Source organism: Sciurus vulgaris (genome assembly GCF_902686455.1).
Source record: "Sciurus vulgaris genome assembly, chromosome: 14".
In the NCBI taxonomy this organism is placed as follows: Eukaryota; Metazoa; Chordata; class Mammalia; order Rodentia; family Sciuridae; genus Sciurus; species Sciurus vulgaris.
In genome coordinates this window covers 9,114,930-9,132,501 of record NC_136475.1, presented here as the reverse complement: position 1 = coordinate 9,132,501, position 17,572 = coordinate 9,114,930, and the positions used below count along the sequence as shown (strand labels likewise).

At 60.3% G+C, this 17,572-nt stretch overlaps 1 protein-coding gene across 1 annotated transcript in view; it reads right to left on the bottom strand.

Moving 5' to 3' along the window:
- Positions 1-58: 58 nt before the first annotated feature.
- The window catches only part of FER1L5 (fer-1 like family member 5), a gene marked incomplete at its 5' end in the record, with an annotated part of 77,747 nt that continues 60,233 nt past the window's right edge, over positions 59-17,572 (bottom strand). Inside the window, 34 exon segments of the mRNA XM_079109529.1 lie at positions 59-1,088; positions 1,094-1,204; positions 1,317-1,464; positions 1,682-1,791; positions 1,961-2,154; positions 2,230-2,329; positions 2,524-2,665; positions 2,822-2,917; positions 3,138-3,226; positions 4,405-4,544; positions 4,771-4,919; positions 5,027-5,197; positions 5,568-5,659; positions 5,816-5,977; positions 6,434-6,553; positions 6,752-6,856; positions 6,957-7,007; positions 7,526-7,551; positions 7,658-7,820; positions 7,895-8,041; positions 8,980-9,084; positions 9,353-9,514; positions 9,709-9,890; positions 10,671-10,748; positions 10,880-11,018; positions 11,152-11,316; positions 11,411-11,574; positions 12,075-12,177; positions 12,740-12,854; positions 13,080-13,243; positions 14,592-14,723; positions 15,744-15,899; positions 15,976-16,153; positions 16,779-16,879. Coding sequence (XP_078965655.1) covers positions 987-1,088; positions 1,094-1,204; positions 1,317-1,464; positions 1,682-1,791; positions 1,961-2,154; positions 2,230-2,329; positions 2,524-2,665; positions 2,822-2,917; positions 3,138-3,226; positions 4,405-4,544; positions 4,771-4,919; positions 5,027-5,197; positions 5,568-5,659; positions 5,816-5,977; positions 6,434-6,553; positions 6,752-6,856; positions 6,957-7,007; positions 7,526-7,551; positions 7,658-7,820; positions 7,895-8,041; positions 8,980-9,084; positions 9,353-9,514; positions 9,709-9,890; positions 10,671-10,748; positions 10,880-11,018; positions 11,152-11,316; positions 11,411-11,574; positions 12,075-12,177; positions 12,740-12,854; positions 13,080-13,243; positions 14,592-14,723; positions 15,744-15,899; positions 15,976-16,153; positions 16,779-16,879 — 4,362 coding nt within the window. The 3' untranslated portion in view covers positions 59-986.

The following is a 17,572-nucleotide window of genomic DNA, read 5'->3' as shown; positions in this document are numbered from 1 at the left end:
CAGACCTTTTTCCTGAGCCTCAAGCCCAACACTTCTTCTGGAAGGAAAGGGGTCATCTTGGCTGCACTTGGGTCCTTTCTGTGTGCTCCAGAGAACGAAGGTGGACTGGAGGCTGACACCGTCCTCCTGACTCCTTCCTCACAAGAACAGGGTAGCTCCAGGGCACTGAAGGACAGGTGGGGACCTAGAGCTTGGCCTTAGGACCAGGGAGCACTGGGGAAAAAAAAAAAAATGTTTTGGCTGTTTTGAGCTCAAGGGGAGGACAAGTGGGCCCTTGCGATGGCCAAGGTGGGTACGGCGGAAGGGGTCTTGGCACAGGGGAGGGGTAAGCATCTCGAGGCTTTTCAAAGAAGGTACGGAAGCCATGAAATGCAGTCCCCACCCAGCCGAGGACCTTGGCTTCTGCCCTCAGAGAAATGGGCAAAAAGCGCACCCTGCTTGCTCGTGTGTGTTTTGCTGTGGCTCTCACTTTTAGTTCTAGAAACAAATGTGGGGGTGAATATTGTTCTGGGCACTGTAACCCCAGGTGTGTGCCCGAGGAGGGTGGCGTCTGGTCTGGAGTGGCTCACGTGCATGCACGCGTGGGGTGACAGCAGTGGCCTTGGCGTGCTGCTGACCCAGGAGAGTCCTCCTTTCCTTCGTTTCTTCTGATGGAAAGCCTCTTAGTACACAAGAGACCCCGAGGACTAGAGGGCATGTGTAAAGGTGACTCATTCTGTTCCCGTGAATCTGGTCTAAAGACTGGTGATTTCAGCCTTTCGTGTTGTCTTCAACCCCCCAAATTACAAGGTGACTCGCCTTATAAAACTTGTTTATTTCAGTGGAAATTACAACTCTGCTCCCCTTATTGGAAGTGGTTTCTGAGCACAATAGCCAGAGTACGCTTAGCTCCTTGTATATGTCGTGGAAGACAGAAACAAGGACCTGGTAGGAAGCCGGAGGGAAAGGCTGGCGGTGGGGAGAAGAGCCAGGCCCATGTGGGCAAATTAGTCTTGTGGAGCTGGAAGTTCTGGAAGGATAACACTCAGGTGATTCTTGGGTCCAGGGAGGGGTTTCAGCTCATGATCTGTTAAAGCTGTAGAATCAGATCCTAGGCAGCAGAGTTGGGAGGCTTGTTTTGGTTTTGTGGATTCATGACATTGACTACTTTAATGGGAGGTCCCATCCGAAGTTCAGGTTTGATCCAGGTCATGGCCAAATAACTCTAGAGAAAACAGACAGTAGAATTAGCCTGAAAGTGCGACCCAGAGGCACACTGGGCAGTCTTCCCAAGAGCAACCAGTGCCCCTGTCCCTGTCCCCGTGGTCGCCACTCACCGGAGCAGCATAGATGAATTTGAACAGCATGAACGCCACTATCGACAGGAGCACGAGGCCTACGATTTTGAATCGGTAGCGTTTCCAGCAAGCGAAGCAGAAGTTTTTAACAGGTGACCTCAGCCACATTAAAGAACCGCCAGCACGTCTGTCCAGGATGGGGAGGGGCCCAAGAACAGAGGGCAAAAAGGAAGCTTCAGGTCAGGGACCAGAACCCAGAGCTTTCTTTTGAGGGCGTGTCCCCCACACCCAAACCCATTAAACCCATTCTCCTGCTTTTAACAGCTGTGGCACAGGAAGAAACTACCCCTCCTACTGCAAGGCTCATTCACTGCCACACACAGACCGAGGAGACGGGCCCTTACGGAGGAGGGTGCAGTTTGGGGTACTGGTTGGGCTCCGACTGGCCTCTGCCGGCCGGCCTGATGAGAGCCTCCTTGTCTGTCAGGATCTCCAGAGTCATCTTCACTTTGCCCTGGGAGCACCACCGGGGAGGGAGGCGAAAGACAGGGAGCAAGGTGGTTTTAGGACCACACCCCAGTGTTCAGAGAGGAAAAGGATTTAGCCAAGGTCCCCAAAGTCTGTTGGAGCCGGGCCATGTGGCAGAGCAGTCCCATTCAAGAGACACCTTCCCCAGTTCCTACCGACAAGCGCCACTTGTCGCCACTGTGAACCTGGCAAGGCCACCATCCTGTTACAACCTTCTTCTTAAAGAGCGAGAAGCGCTTGTACTGGACGAAGTGGGTCTGCTTGGAATCGGTGTCCATCATCTTGAGGGTACATTGATTGGCGTGCCGGGCTGGGAAGGGCATGTCGGTCAAGTCCAGCTCCAGGACCCCTGAGCCCAGAGAAACGCCGTCAGCAAGCAGGCCCTCCCTGACCTGTGGTCGTAAGCCCTATGCCAGGACCTCACCTAGGAAGCCCTCACTGGAGAAGATGTCATTGTCCCAGATCTGGATGATCAGCCGGGCTGGGAACTTCATGGATGTGGGGTCCAGGCTCCATATGTAATCCTGGAAGATGCCGAAGAGCGCGTCCCCCAGTCTGCCTTCTTGATGTTCCCCTTGGAACCTTATAGCCCGTACCCTGCAGGGACGGGCTATCAAGGAAGGGTCTCCACCCGAGGACGGGCTCCCGTCACAACTTCCAGTCTCCGATGGGGGTGCTCCCGGCCCGGGCTGACCCCTCCTCCCACTGCTGGCCTCACCTTCTGGCTCTGGACGCACACACACTCCGCTGCCAGGTAGTCCATCAGAAAGATGAAGCGCCAGTTGAAGTTGCCCTCCCCAGTCAGGGAGTGGTAATGGATGTCTGTCTTCTGCATGTCCTTCTCCAGCCCGAACAGCCACCTGGGGCCAGAGTCCTTTCATCTGGGGCTCATGGGTGTGGTCCCCATTCCCGCCAGGCCAGGGGGTAGTGGGGAGGTGTCCCCCTCAAGATTAGGAGGCCCAGGCAGGGTGACCACTGGGGCCTGGCTCTGCCAGAGGCCTCTTCCTCCACCTCACCCTTTGACGTAGATGTCGCTCATCCTCTCTCTACTGAAGGTCTCGTGCACCAGGTCCACTTGTGCCGTTTTCCAGATAATGCAGCGCAGCTCATACCTGCAGCCACCGTGCTCTGAGGCTTTGCTGAGACAGCCCCAGCCCCAGCCTTGGAGGAGGAAAGGCCTGGAGGCTGCCCGCACGCTCTTGCCCAGGTTGGGGAACTTGGGTAGAAAGCACCAGTGGAGCTTCCTCTCTTCCCAAAAGAAGAGTTCCTGCCACTCAGCATTCCAGGATCATGATACCTGGCACCCCAGTCGGGACCTGGGCTGTCACTCACCGTTTAGGTTTCCTGGGGTTGATGTCGACTGGTGGCCCGGGTGCCCCCAGCTTCTTGGGGAAGATGTCCACCCATATTTGCAGCTTTCCCTAGAGCCGGGGTGGATTCTGGTTGAGACTGCTGACCCCAGGGGGTTGTGGCACAGGAGTTCCTTTGAGGTGGCAGATGACCTTTCCATTTTGGCTGGGGAAGTGTGCGGTGAGGTGGGGCATGATGTCTCCAAGGCTGACGGTGTGGCCCAGGACTTCACTTAGGACAGATCCTGAGGGCTGAACCCTCAGCAGAGTGTGCTGGGGTCGAGCCTTCAGTTTTTTTTTTGTTTGTTTGTTTTTTTAAATTTTTTTCTTAGTTGTAGACGGACACAATACCTTTATTTTATTGATTTATTTTTATGTGGTGCTGAGGATCAAGCCCAGTGCCTCACATGTGCCAGGCAAGTGCTCCACCACTGAGACCCAGCCCAAGCCTTCATTTTTTTTAAGCAGCACAGTGACCCTGAGTAAGAACAAGCTGGCAGCTGGAGCCGGTCATTTTCTGTTATGCGACCACAGCCGAAGGCATGAATGAAGCTGGCCACGAGGCCCAGAGGTTTCAGGAAATGATGAGGGAGGAAAAACGGTAAGAAAACCAGCAGTGAAAGGGCCACGCCAGCCTTAGAAAGGGAGCACCGTGCCCGTCTTCCAAACCCCCTGGCCTGGTTTTGTTCTTTGGAAGTTGATCCACTTGAGAAAACAGGTTTAATGAGAATGGTTTTAAAAAATGCTCAGCAGAGGACTTTATCTAGACTGTAGCCTCAGTTTGAGAGATTTGGAGAATTAGCTGAACCATTTTGGTGGCTGGAGGGTGAAGGATAATCAGGGTGCCCTTGGGGATCTGTGTCCCACTGTTTGGGATTCCTTGCCACGGAGCGAGCAGCCTGCATTAACAGTCAGAACCAAGGTTTAATGTCTACTCTGCTGTGAGGCCTCCGCTCCCCACCCCTCTGGAGTCTGGGCTGTGGAGTGCTGGCTGGTAGGGCTCCCTAGTATTTCTTGACACAGATGTGTGGCCTCCATTTCTTGTAGATAACTTCCCAGTTCTGAAATTCTCTAAGTGACATCACTCAAACTTCTCAACTGCCATGTGCAAAACACGCTTGTCTCCTGTGCCTGCACATACCCAAATGTCCCATCCTTGCCTCTCACGGTAGGCACTGTGCTGGTAGGCGGGCACCCCACTCCTGCTCCAGCCCATCCAACGGGAGGTGGGGGGCCCTCCAGTCTCATACCTGGTCAATGCCTGGCTGGCTTTTACTGTACAATGTGCGAGTCTCCACGTGCTCAGGCACCAGGCCCAGGGTGTTCAGGATGTATAGCGCAAGGCGTTCCTTCTTGGGCCCCAAACCATGGACAGTAGGGGGCTCGGGCTCTGGAGGGGAGGGCGGGGATCGTGGGGTCGTTGGTCCTCCTACCTCCTAGGCACCCTCCCACCCAGCCTGGGTGGGGGCCAGGTTGCCTCTACAGGAGACATGGGAGGAGGGTGGGCTGCCCTCCGTCTCGGTGAAGCTCCTGGTCCTCCCCTGGTCCCCTCCATCTGGAGCCCTCCTGGTTTGAGGGGCCGGCGTCTGTCTCTAGTGGTGTGCTGAGTGTCTCACCAAAGGTGTGCAGGCTGATTTCCTCCCCGTTGTATAAGACAGAGTCTTCCTCAAGGTTGAACACAGGTGGAGGCTGCCCTTTCCGCTTGGTGTAGCGCTCCAGGAGGTAGCTCGGGCGTATTTGGTCGCGCCATCTAAAGGGCCCTGACCTGCGTGGTTACGTGAGGAACCAGTGGGGAGCTGGGCCTGGTTCTTCCCACCTCTTCCCCCACCTGCTGCATCCTAGGCCCCATCCCCTGGACAAGCCCATTCTCACACAAAGTAGGATTTGGAGAGCCCACAACAAGCTCCGAAACCAGACAGGAGTCGGTTTTCCAAGTCGATGACTGTGCTTCCGATCTCATCATCAGGTGAAAAAAGGTCAAAGTCAAATAGCTGGATTTCCAGGTCCTTCTCCAGAGGGATGTTACAGGTCAGCTCAAACACCCTGGAGGTGAGGACACTGAGACTGCAGAGGCTGTGCTCCACACTCGCTGTGCCCTGGGGCCCCTTCTCCGTCCCTTTCCTCATTCATGGTGAGTGTGGAGAGCAGAGCGGGATGGTCTGCAAACAGCCCTACCCCGGTCGTCGCTGGGAATACATTCTGAGGCCTGAGCTCCCTCCCAGCAGAGTGCAAGAGAGGGCAAAGCCGCCTGCCCCTGCGTCTGTCATCTCTACCTGTGGAGCGCCCCTCGTGCGTGAGGCCCTGACTTGGAGGGAACTTGGTGGCTGGGAAGGAAGGCCAGGGTGTCTGCTGGCATCGACCCCCAGCATGGTGTGGAGGGGGTGGAGCTGGGGTCGGTGGAGGGGCAGCTCACGTGCCAAAGACAGGATCCAGAGTTTTGGGGAGATAGGCATCTCGGTTGCCAAGCTTTGTCTTCCCCAGTTTCAGGATCACATAAGGGTCACACTGGGGGTCAGATATAAGCAGGGAAAGGAGAGCAAATGGGGGGGTTCATCAGGTTGGTCAGAGAGAGTGGGCGTGAGGCCTCTTGTGTCACATGAGGCCTGTGGGTATCAGCAGCCCCAGGAGCTCCAGGGGCCGGCGCGGGCAGGGTGTGCTCACCAGGCCGTTGTAGTCCTGGGGCTGCAGGTTGATGCCCCGCACCACGTACACCCGCACCATGCACAGCTGAGGGAAGTCATCTCTCTCGGGCAAAATCAAGAACTGGCGGGGGGGCTCCTGGCCCTCTGGATTCTCAGGGAAGGGGTAGATGCGGAAAAGGCCCTGGGGAAGGAAAGGTACTGGGGACCCAGCCTGGCAGTGCCGATCAGTCCAAGTTCAGCAGAGGGAGGGCTGAGCGGAGGGTGGCAGGGACGGAGGCTGAGAGGACAGAGGCAGGCGTAGCAGAGGTCTTCCCCAGGCGCCAGTGTGTTGGCGGGTGTTGGGCAAAGGAACCACAGTGTGGAGGTGCAGTCCCAGTTTCTGGTGATGCCAACACTCATTCCACCCACCTCCACCCCGTCAGCTTTGCACTGGCTGTCAGCAGCACAGGCCAGAGCTGGATGTAAGAAGACCCTTGCTCTCCCCTCTGAGGTCAGGCCTCCCCGAGTCTCTGTGGAGGCTAATCTCTGCTCTCCACGCCCAGGACCTGCTGGCCTGGTCCTCTCCATGAGCACACAGAGCAGGGCTTTCGTCAGTCTTCTAGGGACAGAAGGAGCACAAGGAGCTGGAGACACACACCTTGAACTCCCCCACCACGGGGCTGTCCGCCTTGGGCAGCTCCTGGTAGAGGCGGAAGGTCTCGCAGAAGTCCTGCAGGCCTTGGAAGTCTGGCACGGCCTCCAGCTCACAATCAAACACCTGCGTGGGAGGCGGAGCACCCCCGGCTCGGGGGATGGAAAGACCACCAGCTCCCAGGGCTTTCCCCAAGGGTCCACCCATCAGAGAAGCCAGGGGGCGAGGGGACAATGCAGAAACTCCACTGCCGGTCCCCACAGGACGCAAGCTAGGTCTGCTGGCCCTCCCTGTGGGAGGCGCCCCTTCCCTGGCCCTCCAAACCTTTATGGTGTGGTAGTCCTTGTACTTGTACTTCAGGGCCCTTTGATTGTCACCCGTGGCCCAGAAGAACTTGCTCCACCAGTCCACCTCGTGCTCGTACTCATCCTGGGAGGGAGAGGGTCGCGCTGGCCTCGTCCGGGTGAGCCCCCCAGCCCCCTCAGCTGCCAGGGATGGTCCTTATTCCCTGTGGCTGGGCCTACTTCACCTCAGCTTTGCTGGACTTGAACCAGAACTTTTCGCAGAGGAACCAGAGGAACTGAAAAGGAAGAGGGCGGGCAGGGTGAGGTCGGCAGCCGGAGCCACGGGGCTCTGACTCCTGAGAGGAGAGGGGTTGAGGCTGGGGTTGGCTGCCTGGCTACCCCCCTGCCCCCCGCACGTCACATAGTTGAGACCCGGGCCTGGTTCTCAGTCTTCCCAGCCCAGGGCAGTGACCTGGGTTCCAAGGGGCTCAGAACTGCAGAATTGCCCAGCCCCCAGCCCCCAGAGTGGGAATCTGCTTCGGAAGAGACACCCCAGACTCCCGTGCGCCACTCGTGTGGGGAGGCTCTTGGGACTAACTCCCAGTGCCGGGGCCTTCCCCAGCAGCTCTGCTGCAGCTCCTCAGGGGCCAGGGTCTCGGCGTCTAAAGCCGATCCAGGCGGAGGATCATGGTCTTAGCAGTGGCCGCTAGGCTCCCCACACTGGGGCACAGATGCCAGGATTTTCTCAACTGCCTCCTCAGGGACAGGGTTGGCCCCTAAGCAGTGGGGGAGGGGGCCTCGGCCCTCTTCTCACATCGTGTTGCTTCTTCTCAGACAGCACTGCGGAGAGAAGGCGGTGGCGAGCCTCAGGGGAGAGGCTGAGGAGGACACCAGCCCAGGAGCCTCCCAGGACACCTCCCAGAGGGGCTCCCAGTAAGGAACATACTTGGAACCTGTGGGGGTACGTAGCCCTGAACCCAAGGGTCACAGAAGTAGGGCTGGAGGACGTCAATGTTGGCCTGACCCACCACCTTCTGCTGGCCAAAGTCCTTTGTGTCCACCACCTTCACCACGAGGGGCAGCGCGTAGACCGCCTCCGTAGGCATCAACTGCAACCCAAGGGCAGACCGAAGGTGAGGCCCCTCCACGAGGAGGCTGCCCCAGCCGCCCCAGGGCCTCTTACCACCGTGAGGAAGAGGACCGACTCCAGGAAGTTGGGGTTGCTTTGGAAGTCACTGATGGGCTCTGTGCTCAGGGACTGCTCCCCAAATTCCACCAGGAGCTGCGGGTAGTGCACCTTCTTCATATTGCGGAGGCCCCAGGCCAGAATCTGCTAGAACCGAGGAGGGCAAATCAGGGTCGGGCGGTGCCTCTGTAAGGGGGTCCTGGTCAGAGGGAGGGGCCCTGGGAAGGACAGTGTGGCAGGGTGTATGTGGGGCCAGGGAATGAGGCCATGTGGAGAAACCAGGCTGCAGGCGCCCAAGGTCTCCCTGTCCTTTGAGGGACTATGCTTGTCCTCCAGGCCTCCGGTCCACAAGGTCAGTGCCCCCAGCCACTGACTGTCCTCCACTGACCTCCAGGGCCCTAGACATTGCCCTCCCACCTGCTGCCTCACACGGCCTCTAGTCAGTTCTCAGGTGGGCCCCAAGGTCCGCTGCCTGTACGGCCGACAGAAAACGGGTACCCAATGTCTCAGGGTCCCCTCAGGCCATTCAACTCATGGCTGCCCTCTATCCGATTCCTCTCTCAGCTGACACTGGGCACCCAGGAAGTCTCCATACCCTTCTTGGTGAGGGCCTCCTTGGGCCCAGGGAAGGGGCCTGACCCTGGAGAAGCCTCCAGCCCCTGGAGGAATGGACCGCCTTTTGCTCTTTGCCAAATTGGTGGCAGGGCCTCCACGTTGCAATGCTGGGCCCTCCAGGCTACTTGCAAAGGGACATCCTGGCATTTGGAGCAAGGCAGGGCTGGGCCTAAGCTATGGCTCTGTCATTTAGTTCCTATCCCTGTGCATGGACTGTGTTCCCTCAGAACCTCAATTTCCTCCTCTGGAGGCTCTAATGTGAATGTCACTGCCTGTCACCACCCGCCAGCCTGGCAGGAAAGTGATTCACAGTGTTCTGTCCGAGCCTCTGCTCACTTCGCTTGTCTTCCTCCATCCCCCAGGGAGTGTCATCTTGGGGTCCCAGCTCTGAGCCGGGGGTCAGGAGGGCAGAGCTGAGAGCAGCAGGGTGTGCATCTCGGGGCGACGCTGTCCCCCACCCCACACACCTCAATGGCCATCTTCTTTAGCGTGGGCTGGATGCTCTTGGGCAGCGTGAAAATCCCGTTCTTCCAGGGAACACTTAAGATTGGCAGATGCTTCTCTTTCAGCTTCTGGAGAGCGGACGCGGGAGAGCAGAGAGTGGGACCTGCCGGCTGGTCCTGCTGCCCCTGCGCCTGGCTCAGCAGCTCAGCCGAGAAGCCCAGACCCCACTGAGTAGGGCCGGAGGGCAGTTAGGGGACAGGCTGCCGTCACCAGGCCATTGTTCTGGTTCCCAGGCCCCAGCCTTTCGTGAGGGGTAGAGGTGGGCCCCCCTGGCTGCGGAAATCTGTGGCTGGGGGCAGATTACGGAGGGACAGCCAGGCCTCCATCTCCCAGTACCTCGGTCTCCAGGATCAGCTCACAGGATGCCAAGATCTCGCCCTCTTCTGCCCCCAACTCTTTTACAAATGGGTGCCACCTCAGGGGCGGCAGGGTCCAGTCTTGGAGGTCCAGACAGACCACAGGGGGCCACATGCTTCGTCCCCATAGGATCTCCTTTCCCTGGAGGGGAGGGGAAGTGCGTTAAGTGTGGAGACAGACCCGGCTCCTGGGCTGGGCTTCCGGTGAGGACCAGGACAGACATTCCCGTTTACCTGGTGCTGGCCGCACGCCCAGCCTCGCGGGGGCAGGTTCTGAATGCCCTCCTCTAAACCCCTCAACAAGCCAATGGTCCTCCTCCCAGCCCCTGCCCGTACCCAGGGGTCGCGCTGCCACAGTTCCAACACCACAAGCGGGGGGTTCTCTTTGGTGTCCTGGGGGTTCTCGTACAGCAGGAGGTGCTGGAAGATGAGCGTCTGGGCCCAGGTGGGGGCTGCAGAGTTCACCAGGACCTGGGTGCACTGGCTGTGGTTCAGGAAGACCACCCGAATGAAGGGCCCTGGAGGGGCGAGCAGGGCAGGAGTTGCCAAGTCGGTCTCTCCTCTCCTTGGAGACCCAGGCCAGGTGGCCACTGCTACTGCCCGTTGCCCAGCAGGGTGCCTTGGTGTAAGTTGCAGAGTGATGTCGCAAAAACCCAGAGGCTGGGAAGACTTGGTTCCAGCCACTTGTCCTTCACGCCCACTGTGGTGAAGCTGGGGCTGCCCGGAGATGAGGGCAGGGGCCCCTCTGGAGCGTGCTGGGAGGACGCGCCATGTCAGCCCCTACACGGCAGCAACCAGTGGTCCCTGGGATGTGGGTGGTGAGGCCCATGGACATCCCTGGAGCCCTGCCACCTGCTCCCTGGTGCCTGTGAGCAGTGCCACTGAGCTCCCTCTCAGTGGGTCTTCCTCACAGGGCTGCGGACAGGCTCCTCCCACGCAGGGCTGTCTCCCCACCCCCCTCTTCTGTCCAACCACAAGTGACCTGTGGTTCCCAGTGGGTCACCCTCTCTCCCCTTCACGTCTCCTCCGTCCTCTGCCAGGGCTAGCGAGGCAGTCACCCCTGGGTGACGCCTCCTCAGCTCCCGCTTGCGATCCCACAGCCCCGCCTTGGAGTCTTTGTCTTGGATCGTTTCCCCAAAACTAGACAAAGAGGTTCCTGGGAGAGGACTCTGCATTTTGTCACTCTCTTCTCTCTTGGATTCCTCATGCTGTCGGGTGACCACGTTGGCAGCACACCTCCCCGCATCCCGCCCCGGGGAGGCTGGGGACAAAGGCTGAATGACAAGGGACTTTCCTACCCTGGAATGTCAGGATCTGGTTGGACATTGAATTCCGAGCCTGGTAGATGTAGCAGAAAAGCTGGTAGTAGTGGGGCTCTGGGTAAAGAGGAGCCGCACCCGTCACGGCCCCAGGGTCCCCATGGTTGCCCTCTGCCTCCTGCCACCCCCGCCCTCCGGTGCTGGCCTCTGAGGCCACTCAAGCAGACTCCCTCCCGTCCAGTGCTCACTGTTGAGGACGCAGTAGATGAAGGGCATGTTGGGCTGCCGGGTGTCCTCAGGCTGGGGCCTCCAGGTGTCCTTCAGCTGAAGCCACGTCCAGGCCTTGGGATCCTCTTCTTTCTTGGGGCGTGCTTGCAGGTCCAGGATCTGTGCCCGGGACGGCCACCCCTGAGGCTCTAGGCGCGCCCCCGGCCCCTCCCGACAGGCGCCGCCCTCCCGAGCCTGGGCAGGTGGGGCCCTGCTCCCGAGGCGGCGGCAGGCGTCACCCTGGAGGCTCTACCAGGGATCCCTCCAGGAGGAATATGGGCGCAATGCCCCTGTCCTTGTTGGGGGCCAGCCTGCGGTGCCAGCAGCGGCGGCGGAAGCGGCTCTGGGGGTGCGGGTTCAGGTGGAACTTGGAGCCGAAGGTGCCGTACTCCCAGCCCTCTCTCTCCTTGGCCTGCTCCTGTTTCGGGGAGGAGCGTGAGTCGTGCGTGCTCCCCCGCTGCCCAAGGTGGCCCTGCCTGTGCCCGCCAGGGCCCTGCCCCGTGGCCTCTCACCAGCTGCAGGAAGGAGAGGGTCTCTTCCTCAAGGCCCAGCTCCCCGTGGTCCCGGAAGCGCACACGCACCCAGTGCCGCCGCCGGCGCGAGTGGTAGGTCTTTTCCACGGAGCTCCAGACCTGGGGCAGGCCGGAGGGTGGGATCCCCACTCCGTACTCCCAGCCTGCAGGACAGCACCGTGACCCATGTCCCGGGGGCAGGAAGCTTGGGCAGGCCTGGGAGACGGGCACTAGTGGACAGGTAAAGGGGTGGGGTGTCCCTCGCGTCCGGGACACCTGGGCACAGCTGCCTGTCCTACAGATGAGGAAGGAGACTCCCAGAAGGCCGCACAGCTGGAAGCAGCGGAACTCGCACCCGGAGCCCTAGCCAGAGACTTCCAGCCGGGGCTCCTGCCTGGAGCTACCCTGGTGATTCACATTCACAGACAGCGCCACACCTCATCTGGCTGGCCTTAGGAGGCACGCACAACCCGTACCACCTTAACACTAGAGGCTAGGGGACCCTAGAGGTTGGACACCCTGGGAATTCAGGCCCAGCCCCCTTAAGAGCTACTCAGGTGCCAGAAGAAACAGAGACCCTAGGCCGCCCAGGATGGTTCTGGGTGGCTCTGGTGATTCGCGGTCCCCAGGCCTTCGTGACCTCAGCCCCAACCAGAGAACTGACCCTCGCTGTCCACCGCGTGATTGAGCTCCACGATCCAGTCCTTTTTAAAGTGCCAACCTTTGGGGCACCTCACATTCTCGGGGGCCTCCACAGGGTGTCCATTCTGTAGGGACAGGAGGGGTGAGGGAGGGGTCCCATAGACCGGCCATGGCCTCCCACCCTGGACCCAGCAGTGCTTGCTCCGGCTGCTGCCACCTGAGCAGTCCCTCAATATGCGTTAGTGACTTAGTGACTTAGGCCACCACGTGGCCAGCAGCCAACAGGGGCTCCTTCCATTCAGATTCCTATTCCGTTTTTCAACCTTGCTTTCCCAGGGCTTGAGCCCCACGGGAACAGAGTGGGTATAGTACGCTCCCCTCACGGCAGAACGTTCTGTGGACCAGCGTGGGTCCTCAGATTCTTCCCCATCGTGGTCAGCACGCCTTCCACGGGGCCTGGAGGCGAGCGGTTGCCTGCCTGTGCTGCTTCCACATCGTACTTAAAGTCTGCCCTGCACCAGGGTACAACCCCCTCTGCCAGGCCAGGAGGGGGTGCCTGTGGCTCACGGGGTCCCCCAGTGTGGAGGGAGCAGGGGACAGACTCGGCTCCTACCACTGGGACGTGCCAGCTTCTCAGGCTCCCGGCTGGCTGCCGTCCACCCCCGAGGCGGCTCTGGCCCTGCTCACCACGTCGGTGTTGGGGACGGCAGCGGGCACCCAGGCGCCGGTGGCATCGTGCTCCTGGTTCTCGTACACCTCCTCCAGCACCTGGCTCTTGTTGATGTCTATGTCCAGGAGCAGTCTGGGGGCAGCGAGACCCCAGGTTCCATAGCTCCCTGAGCCGGCAGGTCCCCGCATCATCCTCTGCTGGCCAAGGGCTGCCCTGTTGTCTCCCCGCCCACTTGGCAAGGAAGGACCAGGTGACAGGCAGGATCATCTGCCCTGGCGGAGTGCCCACCTCTCTGGGCCACTACCAACAGGGAGTGTCTGTGCCCTGGCCCGAGCCCGGGCCTGCCCCCTTCCTCACCTCTTTTGCGGTTCCACTATCCAGTTGTTCTGCCAATGCCACCCTGGGGGTTCCCTGAAATCCGTCTTGGGCAGGGCCTTGCGTCCCGTGACATCAGAGAAGTTGGGACAGCGGTTCAGCCCCTGTAGTCCCCACTGGTCTTTGTACTTGGCCTCATTCTCATACTGTGGGAGCAGAAGCCCGGTCAGGACCTACCCCAACTCCAGCATGCAGTCCTGGGGGGTCAGGTCCTGCCCCGGGCCCCCACACCCAGGAAATGTGGTAGCCAGACAAGAAAGGGCCTCACCCCCATCACACAGGTGAGGAGACCAAGGTGCAGGCCACACCAGCCCGTAGAGTAGGTGACGCCTGAGTTTGAGCTGGCCCCTCAGCTGTGACCCGCCCTCTCCCTGGTCACTGCAGACCAGGGCAACCCAGCCCATGGGCCCCCATGCTGCCTCTGAGCCCTCTCCTCCAATTCCTGCACCTCCCCCTGAATCTCCTCCCCATCTCGGCATCGCCACGCCCTCCCCAGATCTGGTTAGACAGAGACACTGCTGTCCCTCCATGTCCTCAGGAAATTGGTTCCAAGACCCCCTCCCACCTCAGATGCTCAAGTCCATTAAGTTAAATGGCCTGTGTTCGCCTACGACCCAGGCACAACCTCCGTTACCGTGGACCCTGTCCGGATGACTTTCCATACTATTACAACTTGAAAGTGTTATACTGCATTTTGGGGGGAATAATGACAAGAAGAAAAACACAGTCTGTACTTGTTCCTCACAGATGCAGCCATCGCAAGCCTAAGTGCGTTTCCACCCGTCGGTGAACCCGCAGATGTGGAGGCCGACCACGTCACAACGGGATTAACTGCACGGCAACTCGGACCACAAGTGTTTCCACTCAGCCCACTGAGAGCCTGATATTTGAATCTTACTTTCCTTCTGCTGCCAGACAAGGTTCCTGAGCCATGTCCTATCCTGGGGAGCAAAGGCCACCTCCTGGCCTTTGGTTCCAGAGCAGCCTCTGGCTGGCTGCTCACCCTGCCGCTGCACCCCCCAGACTGATGGTTGGGTGGGCAGATGCCTCCTGTCCTCCTCCTCTCTGGTCCAGGCCTCCCCCGCTCAGGACCACCAATCTAGGGCCCAGCTGGGGTCTGCAGGGTCCTCAGCTGCCCTGTTGGGGACAGAGAGGCCCCATACAAGTGACAGCCTTGTTCACCCCTCACGCCATGGCCAGTCAACCTCCACCAGGGAGGGCATGGCCAGGTCCTGGGGGCCACTCAGGGGCCCCTTTCGTCACCAGGGCCTGTCCCCCAGACCCCCGAGGGGGCAGTGTAGGAGATGCTTCAGTCTCTGCTCCTCTCTCCATCTCATAGCTGGTCAGCAGGAGTCTCTCCGTCTGGGCTGGACCACTGCAGCCTGCCGCCCTCCCTGTCCTGAACCTCCGGCTGGAGTCCAGACCCCCTCGCCCCAGGCCCGGTCCCCTCCATCCCGCCTGCCAGCCTTTCTGCTGTGCTTGGCTGTCGCTCACCGTCTCTGCGTACACCACGATGTCCCCCTGATGCAGTAGCTGCAGATCCTTGCTGTCGGTGACATTGCCGAGCCACATGCACACCCGGAGGTGGCCTGGGACTGTGTTCTTGGGTCCTTCACCCTCTGGGTACTGAGCCAGAGGCAGGTCAATCCCACCAGGTGCCAGCCCCCACCCCAGGGATGTGGCAGTGGGTGCACACACTCAGAATGGATTACCCCTGTCCCTTCCCTCTGCCCCGGGATCAGGGTCCTGGGTTCCATCCCCAGTGAGGCCAAAACGAAAAAAAATTGACAGTGTCCTTCCCTCCAGACTGGGAAGCCACATGCCAGTGGTCACACCCTGTGACCTCATACCTAGCAGGAAGCAGGGTGGGGACATGGGAGATGCTGCCTCGGGAGCCCAGGAAGGTCCCACTGAAGCCATGATCGTGGTGACACTGGTGATATTATTTGGGGCATGCTTGGCACAGGCCAGCATGGTGCTCAGTGCCAGGCAGGCAAGGCTACACCAGACCTGCTCTACAGAGGGGCAGACCGAGGTCTGGACAGTCAGGAGCGGGCCCAGGTCACACAAGCCAGCAAGCTGCAGATTCAAGTCTCAGGGGTTCTTGCGGAATGAGGAGGACCCCCTCGGGAGGGGCCGTGCAGGACAACCAGAAGGGCAGAGGGCAGGCATGTCTGGGCCAGGGAAAGCCCAGCGCGGCCCATCTGCTGGGAGGTGGACATGCCAGAGGTGGCTGGGCAGTGGGGAAGTTGTCCACTCTCTGGGAGGCCATGGGGAGCCAGGTAGCTCTGAGAGCCCACCCGCCTTCCAAAGGGAACAAGCTCTCACCAGGGCTGGGAGGGGCTCAGCGGGGGACAGCTTTGTTTATACTTTGCCTCTCAACCGAGGGGCCATTGCCTAAGCCTGTTAGGCACAGAACATTTTGGAGGTCACCCCATCACGGTCCAGGGAGATGACAAGAAACTAGACAGGATGGTGACTGTGACAGTGACAGAGGAGATGGGCGTGGGGCACATTCATGGGGACGTGGACGGGCATGGCTCCCGTGTCTGGGCCTAGGTCCCTCCCTGCCTGCCAGATGCAGGGCCAGGGAGAGGAAGTGGGGCCACACCCTGGGGCCCGGCCCTCCAAGGACCCACTGCCCACCTCTAGGAGGAGGTTCTGGATCTTCCCGCAGAACTGGCCCGAGTGCAGGGCCCCTGCCTGGGAGAATAGAATGGTGTGGGCGGGCACCCGGGCGAAGGCCACGCGCTGCTCCTTGGCCATTAGCCAGATCATCACATCCGGGAGGCTCACCTGGGGCTGCCAGGGCGGGAGGATGTCAGGACCCGTGGCAGCTCCCAGCCCTGCACCCGGAGGTCCGCGTGCCCACGCCCACCTCAGGGAGCACCACGTCCAGGCGGCGAAGCCAGTCCTCCACTGTGGCCACCATGTCCCTGGGCTCGGCTTTCTGGGCCTTTTGGGCCAGTTCTTGGAGGAGCAGGTTGCGGACCTGCCATTTCTGCCTGTCCAGGTTGGTGGCTTTGGGATGATCCTTCACGCAGGGCAGAGGGTTCCTGTGGCCAGGACAGGGCAGCAGGCGCTGGGCCTCTCTCCCACTCCCTAAGTCACTGCCTCTCGTCCTGCTGCGGGCCAGTGAGTCCTCCCCAACCTTGAGGTCTGTGTCTACCGCTGGCCTGGCAGGAACCCCAGCCTGCTCCCTCTGAGCCGGCCCATCCACTAGCGTCTGCAGTGTGACTGGCCTGTGTCCATGGCCTCCCCTGGGGAGGGAGGCTGGCCCTGAGACAGGAGCCAACCAGACCCTGGGGCGGAGGCTGGGAGAACCTCTCCTGTGAGTCTCCAGAACAGGCAGAGGCCGGAGGAAGGAGCAGTGGGGGTGACGTGGAGTGGATGCTGTGGGCTCGTCTGGACTGGTTGGGTGGGAGCATCAGCCTTGGGAGTGGGACAGCAGTAACCAGGCCGTGCGGGAAGGCCAGGGCCATTTTCTGGGGAGTGCGGATGGGAGGGGAGAAGAGATCAGGGTTCCAGCCCAGCAGAGATGAGAGCGGAACTCATAGGTCTGGAGGTGGGGCAGGGGTGTGGCTGAGCCTCGCCCCCTGGGGCCCCGCCCCTCCTGGAGCCCCACCCCTTCTGGAGCTCCGCCCCTCATGGAGCCCCGCCCCCCAGGCGCCCAGAGCCTACTTGCAGTCCTCCGCCAGCTCCCTCAGCAGCTTCTGCCACTGGAACAGCAAATCTGGGTCCCTCGGGTTCCGGATGGACTTCAGGGCGTCCAGGTTGGCTTTCTGCCAACAGGAGGGAACGGGAGAGAGCTGGCCTCAGCGTGGAGCTCACCAGGGACAGGCTGCAGGGCGGATGGGCGCTGACGTGGAACCCGGTGACATCCATCCAAGGCTATCCCAGACCCTCGAAATACCAGGAGCTCCTCCTTGGCCTTGTTCCTGCTACCCCACAGATTGGGTGGCAGGGAGGCCCCATCCGAACAGGAAAGCAGTGCGGATCCTGGACCCTGAGCCCTCATCTGGAGGCACCCAGTGTGGGTATCCTGAGATCTGTACTCCTTGACAGCTACGTAAGACCCTCTATGATCTGACCCTTCCCAGCTTCTCTGGCTTCCGTGTCATTTTCATGCCCCATTCCTCTGCAACTTCGAACAGTGGCACGCCACCTCACAAACTCCTACACAGTCCTCAAGACCCACAGTTGTCACCTCCTTTGTAAATACCTCTTCTGACTCGTCCATCCTCCATCCCTTTGGTCCTAAACCTCTGGGCGCCTGTATCTCCACGGCAGCCCTGGTGGCACTGCACAGTGACCCTGTGCACATCCCACCTCCCCAGATGGTGGGGACCAGGGCAGTGAGTTCATCTGTGCCTCTTGGGTGCTTGGCACTGCATCTGGCACCCTGGTCTCCACTGTGGGAACGTCCAGGTGAGCGCGTGACCCGTGTCCCAGGACACGGGCAGGTTCCCGAGGCT